A 22,351-nucleotide genomic window follows, 5' to 3' on the forward strand; every position below is an offset into this window, starting at 1 on the left:
CGATTAAAGTGCAATGTACAAATAATTTCTAATTACTGTAATTGTTTTCAAAATAAAATCACACATATTACAACTTAGATGCTAGTACATTAAATAAAATGCCTGTTGGTTGCTAAAAACAGTTAAACGTCATCTAGAAGAGGTTTGTAACAAATGTTAAAGAGGGACTAAAAACAGATAAAATTCAATGATTAAAAAAAGCCATCCAAATAGGTTAGTTAGAGGGGTGGGAGCCATAGTGTGAATATGTGCAAAACCTCATTATTTTTCCCTAATGTATAGCTTTTCAGGACATGTAACTGTGAAGATTACTAGTTGCTACAGTTTTCCTAAGGGAGTTTGCTTAAGAATGGCTCTACGGGTGCATCACATAGTTTAATAAATTGTGAGGCAATAAGTGAGTCAGTTCCGTACTTAAGGAGCCTGTACGCTTCTACGCAATGTCTAATCCCCATGTTTCTGCACAGTTGTAAGATCCACCGTAACCTGGGTTTACCATAGGCAGGGCATAAGAAGAGGACATGCTTTTCAGTTTCCTCGGCTTGATCACACCCAGGGCAATCTAAGGTGTGGACTCGCTGCCATTTGTTTGTAAATGCATGGAGCGGGAGTGCCCCGTGTCTGAATTGGATATAGAGTTTTTTGCAAGAAGTGGCTGTATGCTGTCAAGAGCCGCTTCCAACCTGTATTGCAACTTAATGTCCAAAAACCTGGAAGTTAGACAGCCCGACTTGGTCCCTGGCCATAGTAGGTCCAGTTTGAACTCTCTGTAGGAGTCAAGGTGTGACCTTCTGGAGATAGTTGGACATATCTCATCAGGAGTTGTCCACATGTTTGACTTCCCTAGGGCCTGGCATGTGTTTCTAATATAGGCTAGCCAAGAGAGTTTCCATGCACCTTGGATGTGCGAAACATCCTTTAATTCTTCTCTATATTCCACCAATTCAGGAATACTCCACAGGCGTCACCAATATAGGAGTGGTCTAGAAGAGACTACATCTACTATTGGGCTAATTCCTTGGTCCATCCTGAGCGGTGTTAGAAGGGAGCTCATGGGAAGGCCCAAAAACGGTCTCAGAAATGTGTTTTCTGTCATTACAAGAGAATTGGATTGACAGTGGTCCCACACAATGAGGCTCCCCTAGCCTGGGTTTTGTATGTTTCTTTTACAGGGCCTCTTACTGTTTGCATGCAGCTCTTGTAGACTTTTAAAATGCCTCCCGAGGTCTGAGTCAAGTTGAGGCTGGCTTTCTTTATTTGTGTCCCCATTCCATTTTTTCAGTAATTGTGATCCCGAGGTAATCAAAGATGGACACTCTTTCTAAGAGCCGACCATCTAATGGACTGTTCGAGGTGTTAGCGTTAAAGACCATATACTTGGTTTTTTGTAGGTTTATTTCCAGGCCCTGATTTTTACAGAAGGTACTGAACGCCTCAAGGATCCTCTGCATGCCCATGGGGGATTTGGAAAGTAAAAGCGTATCATCCGCAAACACAAGAGCTGGTATTTTGCAGTTAGCCAACCTCGGTGCATCAATGTCTTTCCCGTCCAGCAGGGTTTAAATTAGGCCGTTTAAAAAAAGGGTGTAGAGTGTCGGGGCCAGGACACAACCCTGTTGTACCCCTTTCCGACAGGGAAAGGGGCAGACAATTCACCATTTTTTGAATATCTTATTCTCGCGTAATTGTCTTGTTGGAGATGTCTCTGCTGGTGACAAAAGTATTCCGGGACTCCCATATCGAGCAGTATGCCCCACAGCTGATCCTGCTGCACCAAGTCAAGAGGATTTGAGATCCACAAATGGTGACATTTCAGTTGGTTGGTCCTCAACCACGCACACACATTAGAGAGGCAGATTCTGATCTTCTCACCCTCAAAGTCCTCTCCCCCTTGTCACAGGTAAACAGGAGCTGTGTATCGTTGGCATAGGAGATCATTTTAGCACCTTGTGCTTCAGCCAGTGATGCAAGAGGGGAAAAATACACATTAAACTGCGTGGGGCTCAAAATGGAGCCCTTCGAAACCCCTACATTAGGACTGGGGTTTGCGGCCACAAAGGGAGGTGTCCATACCTCCTGGCCTTTATCTTCTAAAAAGGAAGAGGCATTTTAGAACAGAGCCACCAAAACCAAGTGCCTGCATCCTGTCAAGGAGCCTATTATGGGGAACGGCATCAAAGGCAGCGGACAGATCTAATAAGATCAGGATGGCTTTCCCTGCCACATGGAGGCTCTCTTTGATATGTTCTGAGACCTCTAATAAAGCAGATTCAGTGCTATAGTTGGCTCTAAAGCCAGACTGGCTGATATGTAAAAGGTTATTCATTTCTGCATAGTCCATGATAACGTGCTCCCGTATTTCTCCAGAACCTTGGAAAATGCCGGCAGCAGAGAAATGTGCCTATAACTCGCTGACACTTTGGGGTCCGCAGAAAGCTTATTAAGCAGTGGCAGGATTTTGGCCTAATTCCATATAGAAGGTATATGGCTAGTGGCTAACGAGGAATTAAATATTTTATTTACCACAGGATTTACGGCCGTGGCCACAGTTGCCAACAGCTTTGCAGGGCACGGGTCGGCGGGGGAGCCAGACTTGAGGTCCTTAATAATAGCCAGGGATACTTTGGGTTGCAACCAGAGAAACTGCAGGTGAACGGGGGTAGCTCCAGATGTAGGTTCTGGGGCAGAAGCTGGCAAAGCTTTACGATCATGGGGAAACCCCCTGGAGAAGTATTCTTGAACAATCAACATTTTTCGTTAACCACCCAGGAATCCGGTATCTTCAGATGTAGGTTCAGGGGTAGAAGCTGGCAAAGCTTCATGATCATGGAGAGACCCCCTGGTGAAGTATTCTTGGATAGCCACATTTTTTCCATGAAAGAAAGTCAATAGTTGGTGCGTCCATTCGGAAGGAAACGGGAGACCCTTGGCCATTGAAGACTGGGCCTTAAAGGCTTTAACAATATTAAACAGCTCCTTGTTTTTGTTGCTAGATGACTCAGTTTTGTCTGTCAGATAAAAACATTTTTTTTGCCTCATAGACTGTAGTCTAATGGGACTTCAGCGCCTGTTTATACTCGCGGTTGGCATCAGGTTCAAAGTTTTCTCCATTTCCTTTTTAAGCGTTTGCAGGCGCTATTACTAGTTATAAGTGCCTCGTTAAACCAGGGAGCAGAAGATCTGGTTTTCTTTGGCGTACATGTCTGAAGTGAGGCTAATTTATGAGCGCTGTTGCACACCCAAGTGTCAAGAAGAAGAGCATCTCTCTCTGAATTCCCAGAGAGTAGGGGGTGAAAGCTTCCTGCTCTCCCCAAGAGCAGAAGATGCGACTCTCTGGAAGGCTCTGAACATGCGTTCCTTTTGAGGTCGAGCATTCGAGACCTCTTGTATATACTTTAATATATACTTATATATTCGTATATACTTTGTGGACTCTGGAGATCATCCCTAGGACTTGTCTGCTTATGATTAGGGACTTCTTTTTTTGTTCAACTGCCTCTATTTAACTGATGTAATAGAAAAAGACCAGTAGAGGTCAGTAAAGTACCCGAATTGCTTTCTGTTGAGGGACTTTTTATTTTTATTTTTCTGGCAACTGCCTCTATTTAACTTTCTTGATCGAAAACAACCAGCATAGGTAAGTAAAATACCAGAATCACTTTAGCATTCTCTAGATTCCAGTCCATAGAAATTCCACGAGCACCCGTAGACAATAATATTTTTTTCAAATCATGTATTTTCAGTGATATGACCACGAAGGCCCTGATTTTATATTAAAAACAGAGCTTTGGACTATACCATTTCCAGCTAAAAGGCAATATTTCTCTCCATGTGTTCCTATACCTGGTGTATCACGCAGTTTGGTGCTTACTTTCCCTCCATGTTAAAGAACTGTAGATGTTTCAGCACCGAGGCTAATGTGCTGCATAGCTAACTACATATAAGGTCCCAAACGTGAGACCGATTGCATTGCAAATGCTTGTTAATTACGGGAGTCTGACAACCTCTTCCCAGCTTAGGTCCCCTAAAACTAAGAAGATACTGTCCGGACCATTTCAAAGGTAGGGGTACATCCACCTCAAGCTCTACCTTAGCAAAGATCTAGTCGAGGGTGTGGCCCCTACTGTGAGTAGGATGAAAGACAAAAGGAGAAAGGTTGACGACTGAGAGCGATTCAGTCAGGGAAATGGCTTCCCACTGTGTGGATATATCCATATGAATGTTGAGATCACCCAAAACCATAAAATCAGAGCTCTTGCTAGAGATTGCTGTGCTGATAAGGAGCAGTGGAAACCTAGGCAATCTGCACCCTCCAGCTCTCCCAAAGAAATAGAATTGCATACATAATCTTCTTTATAGATAATAGCTACTTCCCCACCTTTGCTTACCAGGTGGTCCAACCTGAGGACCTTATAGCCGGGGGGAATCGCTGCTGCTAGGGTGGGGTTTGAGAATTGCGTAAGCCAAGTTTCCATAAGAAATATTAAATCAGGAAGATATTCATGCAGTAGATCAAATATCTGAAATTCGTGTTTCTGGAAGGAACATGTGTTAAGCAATAAAGCCTTAAAATATACTCCAGAGCAGACCTTGGCGCAGCCCCAGTAATATGAGCTGTTTTCATGGTAGATAACATGTCACCATGGGTGAGAACCCAACTGCAGTGCGTACATTAACAAGCATTTACAATGCAATAGGTCTCGCAATGAAATTATTTTGAGCTATTGACATTGTAAATTACTTTTTTTCTTTTTTTTCTGTAAAATATAAAAGGCATTTGTTATTGACAATTAACATTGCAAATGACAATGCCTTTTATTTTTGTTTTTAAAACATAAGTAAAAGGCATTGGTATTTAATGCCAATAGCTTAAACTCGCATAACTCCGAGACCTATTGCATTACAAATGCTATTTTGTTGAGCTGTTGGGGTCTGGCGCAGTCTTACCGCAGCCGAATCTTCACTTTGCATATTGCTGGAAGAATTAGCCCCCCCCCTGAAATTTATATTAGACCCCCCACCCCCCCGAAATTGGACTCTAGTTGCACCTCTGCCCTTAGCCAGTATTTTGGGTATCTGTCATTTAGTGCAGTATTATACCTCTATTTGTACTTTGTACTCTTTTATAACATACACACGTCACTTTTTTCCTCTTGTAACGTATCGTTTGCCACCTCTTGTATTCTGTTTGCTCTTGATACATGCACAATTGTCACCATTGCCTTATGTAACGTAACGTTTGCTCTTGTAACATGCGGACTTGTGATTTTTCCTCATGTTTCACTACTGTTCCTATCGTGAAGTGCTCGGACACCTTCGGATGAAGTCTGCGCTATAAAAAAACGCATAAAATAAATAAATAAATAAAATACCCTCTCTGCCACCTCCCTCCAGAAACCTTCCCTTTTAACCCCAGGCTACGGTTCATATCCCAGGACGTCCCAGGGATACAATAGGATACTCCCTGACCCCAGTGTTTTAGGCCGATTAGTGTAGTTCCAAATACCTTCACATGTCCACCATTGCTCGCAGTACCCACTCTCCTACCAATAGTTTGAGTACCAGTTCCCCGTCCGTCTACAGCCCAAAATACCTTTAGTGGAGCTTGTAGAAGCCGCTGCAGTCCTGGGATTTGCTCACTCAGGGCGGCGCTCAGCAACAGGTTGTGCACCAGCGGCCGCCGCGGCTCCGGGCAATTGGTGCAGACAAATGGGTCTAGGTCATCGAGGTACTGAAGCTGGCAGGGGGCTGTCATGGCGGCTAGAGGCTACCAGGGTTGTGACTCAGGAGCGTGGCACGCGCAGGGCGAACTAGTTTTTCAGTTACTACTACTGCGGTGTGCAGCTCTATATGGGATTACATTTACTGCCCCGGGTGTACAAGGGGAAAGAAATCTGCCACCCTTATAGCATGCGAATCGGACGAGCACGAGTCCCTGCCAAACTCTGGAGATTCAACTAGAGTTGTAGCCTGAACATGGAGATCTTTGTATTGTCTTCAGCCTCTGTTGCCGTGACCGGACGGCTCTCCCGGAAGTAAGGAAGGAGGGCGGAGGGGTTCTGAAGAGGAAGAAAGCCAACTATAGGAGGGGAGAGTGTTGGAGGAGGGGCGTATAGTTTTGAGGAGAATGTAGTTAGCAACTGGGTAAACAATAGGGAAAGGTGCTGTGTAGCCATATTGGGATTATTGTCACTTGTTTGTGCGAGAGTAAGAGTTGTTGAAAGTTGGGTGAAGACTTGCCGTGTCCTGTGCCTGCTATTTTGAACATAACGATGGCCACTCCACGCCCCTCTTACTGAGTTGAAGGCGGTGATCACACAGTTCTGCTGACACTTCAATTGTGCGTGGCGCGAAAGAAATACATATGACGATCCTGTTTTTACCTCTCGACCCACTCCCGGAGCGCGATGACCCCTGGTCTACAAAAGTACGAGGACGTTGGCATTGCTCCCCCCCCCCCCCCAGTCCCTTGCCAGGAGGCACTTGGCTGTCAATCACAACACACGCATAAAAAATAAAGATGCAAGTTTGTAACTGGAATCTACACGTTATACAAGCTCAAGCTAAACCAGCCTGACCCTCGAGTTTCTTCAAGTTCCCGCCGGGCCGCCGCGCTGCCTGCGACGACCCGGAAGCGGTTGGGCAGCCGGCCAATCGCAGCGCGGCCCCAACCGGAAGTCCCGCCCCCATCGCGGCGCGAGAGAAAAGCCACTGTCCGAGGAGCCCCGAGGGCTCCTGATCGAGTCCCGGTCCCGAGATGGGGGACCGGGTGAAGACCGGCGGGGCGCATGGGGAAGGCGGGGCTCTCATGTGGTGAGAGAGCCCCGCAAAGCGCTACCGCCGCCCGAGAGCCAGAACCGCCGCCGAGCACCGCCAGAACAGGTGAGTGTGTTGAGGGAGAGGAGGGGTGAGTGGGGGTGGGGTGTGCGCGTGTGTCTGTTGTAGTGTGTCTGTGCGTGCGTGTGTCTGTCTGCGCGTGTGTCTGTTTAAGGGGGGGTGCGTGTGTGTGTGTATGCAGTGTGTGTATGTGCGCATGCGTGCGTGAGCCTTTCTTTAAGGGTGGTGCGTGTGTGTGTATGCAGTGTGTGTATGTGCGCATGCGTGCGGGAGCCTTTCTGTGCATGGGAATATCAGGCACGGCGACGCGACGTGCGCGCTCACGAGCTACAATCTCCAGGAGGACAAGCTCGTCACAGTCTGCAGTCCACATTCCCGGGAAAGTGACAACATTAGTTGTCTCCCTAGACAGCAAAGCTTTGCTTTGCTTTTGTCTAGGCGAGACCTAAAAAGCAATTTCTCCCCCAGATCAGCCATGTTACCAATGCATTTCTTTGTTGCACCGAGGCTGACCGTGTAGAGCTGTCATACTGGATGCTCTGTTCAAGAACCCCCGGTAAATCCAACAGCATGGCCCACGCCAGGCGCCTCCTGGTGCAGCCGGGCTTGCCTTAGACCTTCGGGACACCGGCGGTGCGCCTGCTGCGCGCATCTGCACAGCGCCCCTGCTTATAAACACGAAGACTAGAGCACGTCCAATCGGAAGTGGCGTTGCTCAACGTGCTATCTGGTGGAAGAACTTGGAAATGCCCTCCTCCCGGTACAGAAAAAATTCAAGCGAACAGTAAATACAAATTAAAAACCGAGAGCAAGTTTGCGGGAGGACCTGGCACCTGGGGTGCAGTTTTGCACATTATGAATTTAGGGAGTCTCGGTCAGGGCCGGCGCTAGGCATGGGCAGTGTGGGCAGCTGCCCAGTGCCCCCTGCCCAGCCGACCAACATGGGGCCCGCACCTGTAAGACTGTGATGTAGCGCTGCGAGGCCCAAGACCTCGCAATCATGTGCAGGTCTGGAAATAACAAGTGCAGGGACACACTTCCCTGCGCATCGCCACCCTGTGCCATGACTGCGAGGTACAGATAAAGGGCGCCTCATCCCCTTGCACCTCGCAGCTCTACACCATAAGTGCGCTGCTCAGGGAACAAAGGGCCTCTCCCAGGCTAATCATAGCCTGTAACTGGGGATTCAGTTTTGTGCTGCCCACACAAAGGCACTGCAGGACTCCCCATATCGTGCACGTTTACCCCTGCAGATGACAAGCAACTCTCTTTTAGTCCTTGATGACCTGTGATAGAGATGCTTGTGGAAGGCGGACAGGGAGGCGTTGTAGCACACCAGGGGTCTGGCGAAAAGCAGCTTGAGTACAGCCTTCAGCTAATAAGATGCAAACATACTTAAACGAGTATCTGAAACCTATTCCCAGGACCTGTACTGAGAGTATGCTCTGTAAGGTTATTTCAAAGTGCAGAGCCTGAATGTGTCACGTCTATGCATTTTAGAGGGGCCTCGCACATTCCCTGCCTGCCCAGGGTCCCAAAAATCCTAGAACCGGCCCTGGTCTCGGTTGTGTAATGTCGGAAAGTACTGTATGTTGGAGGAGCCTGTGCACGCCTGCATAATTCTATTACAGGACCGGAGGCTTCATATTATGCTTTCTCTTTCATTTATTCTACACACAACAGCCAATTAAATCTTTGTATAACATATCAAAACTACATTTCCCATGATGCAAACACCACATCACTTTCTGTTATAGCCCATACGAGCCTGCCAATACCGGATATCCTCCTCTTTCTTTGCTGCTCACGCAGCCAGTTAAGTGAGTTTTACTTATTGTCTAGCTATTATATGCTAATTGTGATTGAGGTTTTACTCTTATATTTGCGCCGCTTCAGCCTTTTTTTCTACGCGTTATCACGTTTCTATTATCTGCCCGGTCGTGCTTTGGCTCGTAGCGAGTCTTTAAGTTTAACCGCGACACCCCGCTGTCATCGGGGGTGCGCACGCACCTCTTCAGTGCGTCCCTACGGGGACCGGGGCATTCAGGGCAGCGCGACCTTGGCGCGCGAGTATGTATGCTCACAGCGCCTCTCCCAACAGCTGGGAGGTGCGCTCTATCTTCGGACCTGGCGGGGCACTCTGCATTACCCACGTGGCGGGTCTGTCTATTCAGCGCGGCTGCAAAGTAATAGACCGTGTCACCGGTACCGGCCCGCTGTCGGCGGGCTTAATTTGCATATATCCAAGCACAGAGGACCCCCTAATCGGCCGAAAGCGCTGGGGCATTTAGTTTTTGTTAGTTTCGCTTTATTCCTAAGTTTCGATGTGCGTAGCCGAATTGGGTTATTTTTTGGTAGGATTGGGCTACGCAAATCGCTACAGCCCGGTTTTTGGTAGTTTTTTCCCCATTCCAGCTAGGATTTTCTCTAGAGCAGGACTACTACGCCGGACAGGCTGCAAAAATGCTAAGGGCCTGGAGGGAGCATGCCTTCTTTGTATTTTTCTACTGCTTTTGCCCCTTCTACGCCCCAAGGACTGCAAGAACTTCTCTACAGCATTGCTGAGGAGCTAGGTACCGGTGATTGGGTTGTGCTATGGGTTGGCTCCTCCCTTTACTCCCCTCAATATATTTATCTTACCTCATGAACAGGTCCATTAATAGATTTGGCACCACCATGGAGGATTGGGTTACCTATGAGGAGGATGAAGCTGTTTATGAAGAGGAAGTGCCTAATCCTTCCATTGAGGATAATATTGTTGAGGCCCTGGATGCCTCTGTCCAGGATTCCGTCAACAAGGCCCTAGAGAAGAACTGTACAGCTAGCGTTGGCGACAGCTTTAAAGCCTATAGCTAAGCAGTTAGAAAAGTTTGCCAAGTGGCATGGTTTATCTAAACCTGCAGTCCCTAAGAAGGACGGGGCTTGTTCTGGTTCTAACACTGAGTCTTGGCCCCACTCTTATACCTTGTCCTCTCTGCCTGCCTTTGACCCCCACAAGTCCAAGGATCCGGACACTGATACCGTTACTGACACTATGTCCACTGATACCCCTGACGAGTCTCCTCCTAGGAAGAAGACTAGGAAGTCCAAGAATGTTGAGCCTGCTGCTCCTTTGTCCACTCCCTTTACATTCAATCCGGCTGACATTGTTCATCCGAGATCGTCCGATTGGCTCCCAGCACCGGAGGTTGCCGCTTGTTTACTTGACAACCTCCGTAAAAGCTTCAACAAGAAGGTGATGAATAGACTCCTGTCAGAGTGCCCTAGACCGGATATCTCCGATAAGGTCGGAGAAACCCCTGACATTGACTCTAGCATGCTGACATTCTTAAAAAAGTTCGCCAAGGACCCGAAGAAGGGCATTGATCGGGCTTGGAGGGGGTGCCAGGACAAACTCCTGGACGTTGTGTGACCCCTAGCAAAGATTTTAGAGATGGCCTTGGAGGCGCAAGAATCAGGTGCCACGATGGATCCGCATGTTCTGGCAGGTTGGACCCAGAGGGCGATATGCCTCTTGGGCAATGCTAATTGTGCGATTTCTACGGAGCAACGTAAGTCTCTCCTTATGAGGATGGATTCTAACCTCACCGAGTTAGCATCGGTGGAACCTGGCCCTCTGGCGGACGGCAATCTATTTAGGGAACGTTTTGTGAAGGACGTGGCTAAGTAGTTGGGTACCTTCACAACGCTTGATAAAGCCCAGTCAGGAATAAAGAGAGTCTTTCAGGCTGGTGTTTTTAACAGGGCCGTACAAGGCCGGGGACGCTTGTTTGGCCGCTAATCTTTCCAAGGCTCCCAGAGAGGCGACTTTGTCAGAGGCAGAGGTGACTGGGACTCCACTTGTGGGGGAACGTTCTACCCCACCAGGCAGTGTTTCAACAAAAGAGGCATCAACAAGGGAACCTACCGTGGTGGTTTCCAGGCCTCAGAATCTTCAGGTGAGCACTCCGGATTCTTCCCCGCTTCCTTTGGGGGGTCGTATTCGATATTTCTTTCACAATTGGGCTCAATTGTCTCAAGATGCTTGGATTTTAGAAACTGTTCAGGGTTTTCATCTCGATTTTTTTCATGTCCCCTCTCAGTACAGTCGGCCCAGGCAGCTGTCTTTTTCCCAAACAGAATGCATTTTCATTGATTAAGAAATTGAAGAATTGCTGCAGAAACATAAGATAGCACGTTGCGACAAGGGCCCTCGCGGTTTCTGCAGCAATATTTTTCTGGTTCAGAAGAAAGGCGGAGGTTACAGGTTGGTACTCAATTTGGAAGATTTCAATCAATATATGGTCTACAAACATTTCAAGATCGAGGGCATGCATCTCTTAGCGGATCTTCTGAAACAGGGGGACTGGATGGTCCATCTCGATTTGAAGGACGCCTACCTATCCGTCCCAATTTTTCTTTCTCATCAGAGGTTTCTGCAATTTCAGTAGAGAGACCGGTGGTACGAATATTTGGTCCTTCCTTTCGGTCTTTCCTCAGCTCAATGGTGTTTCACCAAGGTGTTGAAACCAGTGGTAGCCTACCTCAGAGAGCAAGGGATTTGCATGATAGTGTATTCAGACAATATCCTGATCATGGCGCAGACGCAGGGGATGGCAGCACAACATCTGCACATGACCATTGCTACGCTGTAGAATCTCGGCTTTGTGGTCAACAAAACCAAATCCGTACTGTGTCCATCACAAAAAGTAGATTTTCTGGGTTTTGTCATAGATTCTCGAGGGGCGAAAGTTTAGCCTTCCCTGTTCCAAATTGTGCGACATACAGAAGGAACTCCGCTCTGTCGTCCAAACAGTCAGTCTCGCTGAGAGCGATCGCCAGGATAATGGGGTCTCCTGGCATCCTCTATTCAGGCGATCTTCCCGGGGCCCCTTCATTATCAGGCCCTTCAGAGATTAAAGATTCAGCACCTACAGAAGGGTCTCTCATACACGGACCTCGTTCCTCTGTCATCGGAGTTACGCCAGGAGCTTCATTGGTGGCTCAGCCATGTGGAAGCATGGAACGGTCGGGCCATTTTCGGCTGCCTTCCAGAAGTTGTCATAGAGTCAGACGCCAACCACTGGGGCTGGGGGGCGCGTTGCGGAAATATTTCCACAGGAGGATGGTGGTCCCTCCAAGAGCTAGATCTCCATATCAATTGCCTAGAGCTGCTCGCCGGCTCTTTCGCGATTAAGACTCTGTCGCCCCAGAAAGTTTCATGTTCCATCCTTTTAAGGATGGACAACATTTCGGCAGTTCGCTACATCAACAAACTGGGAGGTACAAGATCCTCCATGTTAGTAGAGCTAGCGAAGGACTTCTGGCACTATTGCCTAAGTCACCAGATATCGGTCATAGCCGAATATATTCCGGGACAGCCGAATGTGGTCGCAGACTGGCACTCACGCCACCTCAAGGACTACAGCGACTGGCAACTCCAACCGCAGGTAGTTCATTGGTTGCAGGCGATCTGGGGTCCATGCCAGATCGATCTATTTGCGTCCAGGTTGAATCGGCAGATGTCTCAGTTCTTCCGCTGGAGACCGGATCCGTTAGCTCTGGCAACAGATGCTTTCACTCATGACTTGTCTCAGACTCTGAATTATGCCTTTCCCCCATTCATATTGACCCTTCGAGTGTACACACAGATAATACACCAGTGGGCGGAGGTGATCTTAATGACTCCCCTCTGGAAGTCGCAGCCTTGATTCCAGAGTCTTCTGGAGGTGAGTTGCGACTTCCCCAAGAAGATTCCAGAGTCGCCGACGATGCTCCAGGGCCCTCATGGAGAGACTCATTCGTTCGTAATGTCGGGGCATCTGTCCCTGATGGCCTGGAGACTTTCTGGCAACGTTGGCAGATGCCAGGATTTTCGGAGCAAGCTTCAGTCTTTATCAATAAAATTTGGGCTCCTTCCACCAGAAAGAGATACTCCTCAGCCTGGATACGCTGGGTTTGTTGGTGCGTGGAACAACACGTGGATCCGGTGGGGGCGGGATTACCCTGCATTGTGAACTTCCTTTCCCTGAAAGCTTCGGAGGGTTTAGCATATCGTTCCATCAATAATTTCTGTTCCGCGATTTCGGCGGGTCATTCTCAAATTGAAGGTAAACCTGTAGGTATGCATCTGCTTGTTTATAAGCTTCTGAAAGGCATTCGAGTAGCGAATCCGCCTAAACCTAAATATACTGCCTTATGGGACTTCTCTCTAGTTCTTTCCCTGTTCAATCTTTGGCCCCCAAATGACATGTTAACAAGAAGACAACTCTCAGCCAAGTTGGCTATGTTGTTATGTCTTGCGGCATGTAGACAGCCATTGGATGTCAAGGCTTTGGACATTACAGGTAGCGTATTTACTCCGGAAGTAGTCTCTTTTAATATTACTGCCAGAACCAAGACTATGTCTAGAAGTGTTGATTATCATGCTTTTCCAAGTAATGTCAAGCTTTGTGTGGTGCAATGCCTTAAGGCCTATGAGGAATGTACAAGATCTTTTCGGCCTACAGGTGTAACACAATTATTGATTGCTCTGCAAAAACCATTCAAACCTGTTACTGCGGCTACTGTAGCCAGATGGCTGAAATATGTGATGCAGGACGCGGGCATTGATACCCAGGTGTTTGGGGCGCGCTCTGTTCATAGCGCCATGCCTATGAGAGTTTTATGTTAGGATCTACTGTTCAGGACATTATGCATTCGGCTGATTGGTCCTCAGAATCTACTTTCAAACAGTTTTATTACAAACCGGTGGGTGATATTTCCTCTGTAGTGTTTCAAGAGCGTTAAACTAGCATAATACGAAGCCTCTGGTCCTGTAATAGAATGAAAAATTAGCTAGCTATCGCGCCAAGAATTTTCAATTCTAGTAAGAACACGAAGGCGAGGATTATCCCACCCAATTATATTACATGCATTGTAATACTTTGCCCACCCATGATTTTATACTCTGTTATTCAAAATTTACGGGCGTTCTTTCTCATTCTTCCAGGTTCTGAGAAGAAGATGGATTAAATATGCTTCCTGTTGAAAAGGAGTTCTTTCCAGTTGGCTGTTCTTCCACATTGTAGGATGTTTATGTTGGACTTAAGTTATCTTATGGACTTACTGTTCGAAGCAAAGAAAGAGGAGGATATCCGGTATTGGCTGGCTCTTATGGGCTATAACAGGAAGTGGTGTGGTGTTTGCATCATGGGAAATGTAGTTTTGATATGTTATACAAAGATTTCATTGGCTGCTGTGTGTAGCATTAAATGAAAGAGAAAGCATAATCCTTGCCTCCGTGTCCTTAATAGAATTGAAAATTCTTGGCGCGATAGCTAGCTAATTTTTCATTCTAGTAGAAGAGCTAAAGTGGCAGGCGAGGCTCTGCAGCTGTCATTTCCGTCCCAGACAACGAGGTTGCATGAGATGAAAAGATTTGTGGTGTTATTGGAATCAGATTAGTGTGCTGAGCTCCAGCTGTGAGAATGTGCAAACTGCAACAGGGCCGACCGATGAAGGAAAAACCAATAATGCCATGCGCCATCGATCGACCAGACATGCATCATTTGTCTCTTGTCCACAGTCTCTATTTGCGTGTCTGGAAAGAGGTGCATTGGATTGTAAGGAGAAGATATAACGGTCAGAGCTGCTGACTTCGGAACTGGGAAACCAGGCTACTTGGCGGCTAGGCTCATCATTTTGTGATTCTGGTCAAATCTGTTAATCTCCCTGTGCCAAACAAAAAGGAAAGTATCCTTGTGTAACGTAACTGGTGCCAATGGTTTATTTTGGTAAAAAAATAAAAATAAGTGCTGGGGCTCTCGCCAGGAGGCAGCTTGCACCAGCCCATTACTCCTTCCTAAAACAGAAACAGCTACTAACCATGAGAGTGGTTAGAGGATGTGGTGTAATGGCCAGAGCTGCCGACATCGGCGCTGGGGAGGCAGGTTCTAGTCTCGGTATCGGCCTGGGGAAATCACCTAGTCTTTCAGTGCCTACCATCAATTAATGTATCCTTAACTGTTGCTCATGAAAAGCACCCGTGTTGATGATTAAGTGCTGGTGCTGAGCACCAAAACCAGCTCAAATTAAGCACTGACTGGTGTTCATGTAAAACGCTACCTTCGGGTCGAGTTCACACTGTATAAAACGGCAAAAAACTAAAATGAATAAGGGAACAGAGCATTGCCAAAATATTGGTCATTCGGCTGAAGGATGGCAGGCCTGTGGCAGTCGGGGTCCCTCACATCACATGCCATGTGGCAGAACCCTCCCCATGCCTTCCTACCAGTGATTATTTTCCCTACAGCTGCCTTTGCTACACTAGCGGCCTTGCTTCTGTACCAACTCAGCAGGTTGTTAAGGGGGGGGCGGGGGGGGGGGGGGGGGTAAGAGCTCCCAGCTGCCACGCGCCTCCGGTATCCTGCTCCTAAATATTGGGCTGCACACCCGTCTGACCTGCCGAGCCCAGAGCTTTCAGACCTTATGACTTTCCATTCTCTGTCTCTGCAGACTGCCGAGTCTACGCCGCCGGCGGGATGGGCCTGGACCTGCGGCCGCACAGCCACCTGCAGCAGTACGACATGCTGAAGGACATCTGGGTGCACATGGCCAACATGCCCACCCCGCGCTACGGGGCCACCTCCTACCTGCGCGGCACCAAGATCTACGTGCTGGGTAAGAAAGGAGGAGCGCTGGGGAGGGGAGGGGCGGCTCCACCACTTGGAACGAGGTGGGGGCGTATGGGGCATACCACCTCAAGCACTATGGTTTCTGAACTGATAAGTGAATGCATTAATTCAAGTCCCCCCCCTTGCTTCAGAAGCAGCTTTGTTTTGTTTTTTTTTACCTTTAGTTTTGTAAGCGGGGCAACTGCAGTGCACTTGAGATGGATTATCAATGAATCTGTATTGTAAAATGTTTGTTTTTTATGCTCGGTACTCCGGTTTTCTGACTTTTGCTTATGAACGCCATTACATAAAACACACTGTAGAACATTAAAAACATAAAAAAAAACACATGTGCTGCAATTAGAAGTTTGTCGGGTTTATAGGTGTATACACAAAATGAAACCAGCAGGACCAGAAATAGAGATAAAACCGCCAGGAAAAGTCACCATGAAACAAGTGAAAGATTGTATAGATGATTAAAGAACCATTAAGGGTAAGTGAAGTCTAGGGCTATGACCAGGTCACACAATTAAACCACCAGCGGGAAGGTGGCACCGGACACTGGACCTGTCTGGCGAAGGAAAACTCTTTTTTTTCCCCTGAAAAATATTTGTTCATTCCTACTCATAAAGCAGCGCGGCGCTTCTTGTGTGCAGTTTTTACCTGGATTCCACAAAATCTTCCGACGCCCCAACAAGCTTTTTCTGCATCTCCTGGTGCCTTTTAGGAGCACTTAGCGGTGTACCAGGTAACCCAGCATGTTCTACCCAGCAGACAAGGGTTCTGGGTATTTGGCCACAAGTGGGTAGACAGGATTTCTTCCTTTCCTGGATCCTTCTTTGGTATCTGAGAGAGCAGTGATTGCCTGGCAGGGAGTGGGGTGAGGCTGGTACTAGATACAGTGCAACATATACTACTATCGGAGGCCATTGTCAAGCCAGTGGTGGTAGTTTTTAAACAAATGCATATTTATTACCCACACCTATTATTAGAGTAGTTAAAATGATGCCCTCCAGTGAAGACTAGATGTCTCTAGTCCACAGTTAACCAGTCACGACAGTCTCTCGGGTTTACTTTATCTTTTTACCTCAGTTCTTTCTCTAAGCCTAAACCACGGCGTTTTGTTAGCTCCAGGTTTTTAATGTTGCAATTTGCAAATATACATTCACTAGCAATTTAGCAACAGATGAAACAAAGTAGCTTTAACTATAGCAGTGGTTGAAACATTGCTGCTTTGAAATTATACAGCGGGATGAAAGTATTCTAAGGTGTCAGAGCTGCAGTGATTGTGTGGTGCATGTAGTGAGATACTGTGAGGCGCAATATTTTGTAGACAGCAGTGGGATTCAGTATAAGCACAACTGGCCTATCCCTCCATCACTGCTGGTTGTAGTAGGGCGGCACTGGTACCTTAGGGTGCTTTATGATTCTGGTCTTTATCTCCATCACTGCTGGTTGTAGTAGGGCTGCACTGGTACTTTCGGGTGCCTTATGAAACTGGTCACTATCTCCATCACTGCTGGTTGTGTTATGATTGCATTGATACCTTAGGGTGCCTTATGAACCTGGTCTGTATCTCCATCACTGCTGGATGTGGTAGGGTAGGGCTGCACTAGTACCTTCGGGTGCCTTATGAAACTAGTCTGTATCTCCATCACTGCTGGTTGCGGTAGGGCGGCACTGGTACCTTAGGGTGCCTTATGATTCTGGTCTGTATCTCCATCACTGCTGGATGAGGTAGGGTAGGGCTGCACTGGTACCTTTGAGTGCCTTATGAAACCGATCAGTTTCTCCATCCCTGCTGGTTGTATTGTGGTTGCTTTGATACCTTCGGGTGCCTTATGAACATGGTCAGTTTCTCCATCACTGCTGGTTGTGTTGTGGTTGCTCTGGTACCTTAGGGCGCCTTATGATTTTGGCCTGTATCTCCATCACTGCTGGTTGTGGTAGGCTGTGACTGGAACCTTAGGGTGCCCTATGATTTTGGTCTATATCTCCATTACTGTTGGTGTCAGTAGGATTGCCCTGGTGTCTTAGGGTGCCTCAGGATTCTGATCTGTATCTCTATCACTGCTAGTACTGGTAGGGTTTCACTGATACACTAGGGTGACCTAGGATTCTGGTCTGTATCGTCATCACTGCTGGTTGTGGTTGGGTTGCACTGGTGTCTTAGGGTACCTGAACATTCTGATCTGTATGTCAGCCCTTGTCAATCAGTGAGGATTTTGTAGCGCCTTTGGACTTGCCATGCCTCTCCAGGTTTCCAGCTTGGTTCAGGGGCTTTAGTCATGTAGTGGATAATAAGGCCTACATCTGGATTCATCACAATAATTATTGGGTGCTGAACAGTAGAGGATTATGGGGAGTGGTGCATCTTAACACGCTCTCGTAGCACAGAGGTGAGGGCCATAGGCCCAGGCTGTGGACTGACCACTGTGCTGCAAACAGATGTACAGAGCAGGGCGAGGGATGTTACAGGATCATTGGGATAATACAGTATGCTCACCAGCCAGGATTACTGCTGAGACCTGCTCACCTGCACTTGTAGTCTTCTTGGTTAGTCCAGTGAGTTCTCCACTGTAGCTTGCTGTTCTGGTTCTTGTGTCTACTCGCTGTTTCAGAAGTGCAGATAGCCTGTTTCTGGGATATTACTGATGTCCCCAGAAAAGTGTTTATGGCCTTCAGGCATATGCCTAGAATAAGGATGCAGAAACATTTCACTAACTTTTTCCTAGCTGGGTAGGGGCAGGGGATGGGATGCAGGCAACATGCATCTCCTCATCCAGGAAGACACTTGTGAAGTCCAAGTAGGCCCTGAGAGTGTTATTTGAGTTCAGTGTGCCGGGTATATATCTTTTTAGTTAAAACAATCAGCAGTCCAATTTCCAGTCGGAGAGAAGATTTGTTTACATTTTTAAGCTGTGAGCCGTTCAAGGAAGATCATATTTGGTAATTTGTTTTACTACACAAATTTGAGGGAAACGGATTGAGGTGGGGGGAATGTACATTTCGCCTATATCCAGGTATCTGCAAAACACCAACAAAAGAGTGTAGCAGTTCCTGCGGTTTGGGGTGGGGGAAGAAGCAAGTACAGACATCCCTGAGGTGGAGAAAATCAAATTCATTGGAATTTGAGAAGGGATACTGCTGTTTTCTTACTATGCAGCCTGTGTTAAGGGAGATTCTTTTCAGGAAGACTACACATGTTTTACACAGTGGTGTCAGTAGAGCTCCTTCCAGGGGTTCATTAACTGGGCTGTCTTTCCGGTACCATGCAAGGGAGTTTATTCCCAGGTGTACAAAGCAGTAGCACAGTATTGGTGTCTTTCTAGCTCGCATCAGCTTAGGGCTTCCAGTAAGCACCAGAGATTGGACATTAGTGGTTTCTGGGACTCAGATTAAAAGAGGAAATGCCAAGTGGTATAACTTGCAGAGAAAAGGGGGGAAAACAGGATGGAACTCCGGCTACATATACCGCTGGGCTTTTGTCTTTGGAATGTACTAATGTGAGATTCTCAGTACCATGTTTATAAAGTAGCTGTTTCTAGACTTTGGCAGTAACTTACTCCCTACCAGGGATATAACGTGCTTGACATTTTCCTTTTCCATCTTTTCACAGGTGGAAGACAGTCCAAATATGCAGTCAATGCCTTTGAGGTCTTTGACATCGAGAACCGATCATGGACCAAATTCCCCAGCATACCCAACAAGAGAGCTTTCTCCGGTGTGGTCATGACTGACGAAAACCTGTACAGCTTGGGCGGCCTGCGCCAGGGGGGCACTTACCGGCGCCCCAAGTTCACCAAGACCATGGATGCCTTCAACCTCGAGCAAGGTGAGCAGGAGCTTGAGTTGAAAGGGGACAATAAGGCCATCTGGTGGATTTTCATTGCAAGTCACTGGATTTCATACAAGGGGATTTGAGTACTGAAACACTTATCACCACTGATTCTGTCCCCATATATACAGGTGGATGGGTAAAAACTGACCGCTCGTGTCCCCTGAAGAATAGGAGAGCAGACTTTGTCGCTGGCTACCTGAAGGGGAGAGTCGTCATTGCCGGAGGACTTGGTGAGGATTGACAGGGTGGTAATGGAGAAGCTGAGACAATCACTACAAAAAGTTAAAAGGGCCAGTGTTTTGGGAATCAATAAAGGTAGTAGAGGCGGTGGACTAAAAGGTGGTGGTGGGGTCAGTCATAATAGAGATGCTGTCAAACCAGATGTTTTTGAGAAGGCTAACGTGTCAAGAGGATGAAGAGGAAGTCCAAACACCAAAGGACCTCATTAATACTAATGGCAATATAATAATAGGAAATAATAAGACTGAGAAAAATGTCTTTCAATACACTGCTTGCTGCGTTCAGCTTCTGCTTCGCTCATGATTATTCCTATCATTAAGCATCTTCGAAGAGGCGGCAACGCCTTTACTTTTTGTACTACCAATGCTTGGAATGAACTCCGATGCGAATGGTGTCAGATCCTCCTTTAGACCACACTTTGTAGAAACCTAACAATGTGGCTTTTTTCATTGGGCAGTAAGGTTTTGCTTACTGGGTGCGTACCATTTGTTCCTTCCGTTAGCTCCAGGACACTCTTCGGAGTAGCTGTGCACTTTATAAATTCCCTTCATTCATTTCACGTAGAAATGAAAACATGACTTTCTTGGGTAAATATGTGAATTTGAGCATAGCAAACGGTGGTCAGTATGAATGTAAGCTGAAACAAAGCAGGAATACCTGGGATAAAAATGGTGGCAGCTAGAGGGAATGAGAGTGAAAGGGTTAGACACTTTTCCATGACACAGAGCGCGCTATTACTCCGTGTTGATTTTCTACATTTTGATTGCAGAGAGTGCAAAGATTGGGGCTTTGAATGAGCAGTTACTGAAGGTAGAGACTGGCTTAATGTAATCTACATAGAAATGTTTTTAGAGCATAAAGTGAGGAATTGACACCTACAGGAGTTTTGCACACTGGCGTAACAAAGGCCGCAACCTCTGCAGTGCTGGAGGGCCTCAACTCCAAGGGCCCCCTCAGCACAGTACCCTGATCTGATATCTCCTCACTGAGTCTGGAGGGGGGCTTCTCCATGTAGTTTGCAAGGGGCCCTCTTAAGTTTCGTTATGCCAGTCGTTTTGCACTAAAAAAAAGTGGATATAAAAACAATATAAGACCAAGAGGGGATGCCTACAGATAGGGCGTGTTGGACCTGATACTCGTCGGTAGCATTGCCTGAAAATGTTTTGCTTTTTCCACCTGGATTTTGCACATTCTCTTATGGGACCTACGGGCTCTGGACACGTTCACACTGTAAATACGCATCAAAGCGTGCGCACCCTTCCTATCCGTGCTCGGACGTGGCGCTTATTCCATGTTCTGAAACACAGGCTGATCTGTCATTGCAGAACTGGCATCAATTGTGATTAAATTCAAGAGCAGCTTGCCATTCTAGGCTGCTCTAAGTGCACACCTGACTAGGGTGTCCGTGATTGTGTGTGCCCCCTGCCAACGCAGACTTGTGCGTGAGCACAGACACACGTATTAGTTAAACCCATGTCCAGTCCGCTGTGCATACTTGGGTGGGTACACTTGCACCATGGGTGCTAGGAACTATATGTCCCTCCTGCCATCGCAGGTCGGTGTGTGCAATAGCACATGTGTACCCAGGTAGTGAGAAATACCTACGTGTGTTTTCACTACCTATGAGTTTTGCTCTTCCCATAGGTTAACATGGGGAAGTGGTTGAGATTACTTCGGACTGCAATAGTAGATTGCAGTGGAGGAGTCTCATGGTGTTTCATATAAGTGGATTCGCAGGGCCAAACCCTTTCCCTTGGTTAAGGGGGTTTTGACATAACTTGCTTATTAATGGCACTTATCAAATATGGACATTTCTATGCTCCAAGAGTCGGTGAACGTGGTGACTCTCACCAGTGGATACCAGGGGTCTGGGGAGCACATCTGTGCATTCCCCAAGCTACAGCCATAAACCATGGGCATCCCACAGGCCTCTGCTATTTGAGGGCTGAATGGGATAGATTGAAGATATAAGTTGTGACACTTAGCCTCTAGGGGTCGGCTCAAGCCCCCACTAAAGACTAAGATCTACATTCCACAGCTCATAGAAGACAGGCCTACAATTTAGGGGAGACATCTGTGGTTCAAAGGGGAAGCCCCCTAAACCACCCCAAACTTCAAAGAGACACAACAGTATAACTAAGGGTGCCATCCTTCAGCAAAGGGTGAGATACGCTTGTGGGGGACGTGGACCAGACAACTGCGTGGTGCACATTCCCAGAGGACTCTGTTGTGCACATGGAGGATAACTGTCCATAAACGTTGCTGGCCTGGGCCGAGGACCTGCTGAAATGTGGCGCTCTTAAGTGTGCTCTCCAAGGGCCCGACTTTGTTTCTCCTGTTCTCCGCGAGTTTCACAGGGACATCAAAGATCTCCTACGAGGAACCTTCACCATTTACCTGTGACATCTGGAGAGCAATGCCCTCTCAAGTGCCCACCTCGGGTACTGAATCCCAGTGGGTAGCGTGAGCATGGAAGTAAGACTTGTTTCTGAATGCGTGATTGTCTAGTGCAGAGACGGGAAATCTTGCCCACGGGACGTTTGGTTTCTGTACTGCGGGGACCCTGACACTCATAAGCATCTAGTTGGTGGTGAGCGGATTCACCGGTTGTCGGACTCCGCGTGACCTGTTTGGTTGATCATGCCGCATCTCTCTTGTGCGACATGCTAACTGCATACCCATTGTGTTCAGTGTCAGATTCCCAGGGTGCGACCCTTGGAGGTGGGGTGTACCCGTAGCAGAGCCTCATTCTACCTCTTGTGGCTCTGCTGAACTAACTCCTTTGTGTGTGACCCGACTG

The 22,351-nt window shown here is 47.4% G+C and overlaps 1 protein-coding gene across 1 annotated transcript in view; it reads left to right on the forward strand.

The window, feature by feature from the left end:
- The window catches only part of KLHDC8A (kelch domain containing 8A), a 148,027-nt gene that overhangs the window by 93,851 nt on the left and 31,825 nt on the right, over positions 1-22,351 (forward strand). Inside the window, exons 3-5 of the mRNA XM_086923444.1 lie at positions 15,313-15,477; positions 19,090-19,305; positions 19,440-19,541. Coding sequence (XP_086779570.1) covers positions 15,313-15,477; positions 19,090-19,305; positions 19,440-19,541 — 483 coding nt within the window. The remainder of the gene's footprint in view (positions 1-15,312; positions 15,478-19,089; positions 19,306-19,439; positions 19,542-22,351) is intronic.

Source organism: Lissotriton vulgaris, chromosome 5 (genome assembly GCF_964263255.1).
Source record: "Lissotriton vulgaris chromosome 5, aLisVul1.2, whole genome shotgun sequence".
In the NCBI taxonomy this organism is placed as follows: domain Eukaryota; kingdom Metazoa; phylum Chordata; class Amphibia; order Caudata; family Salamandridae; genus Lissotriton; species Lissotriton vulgaris.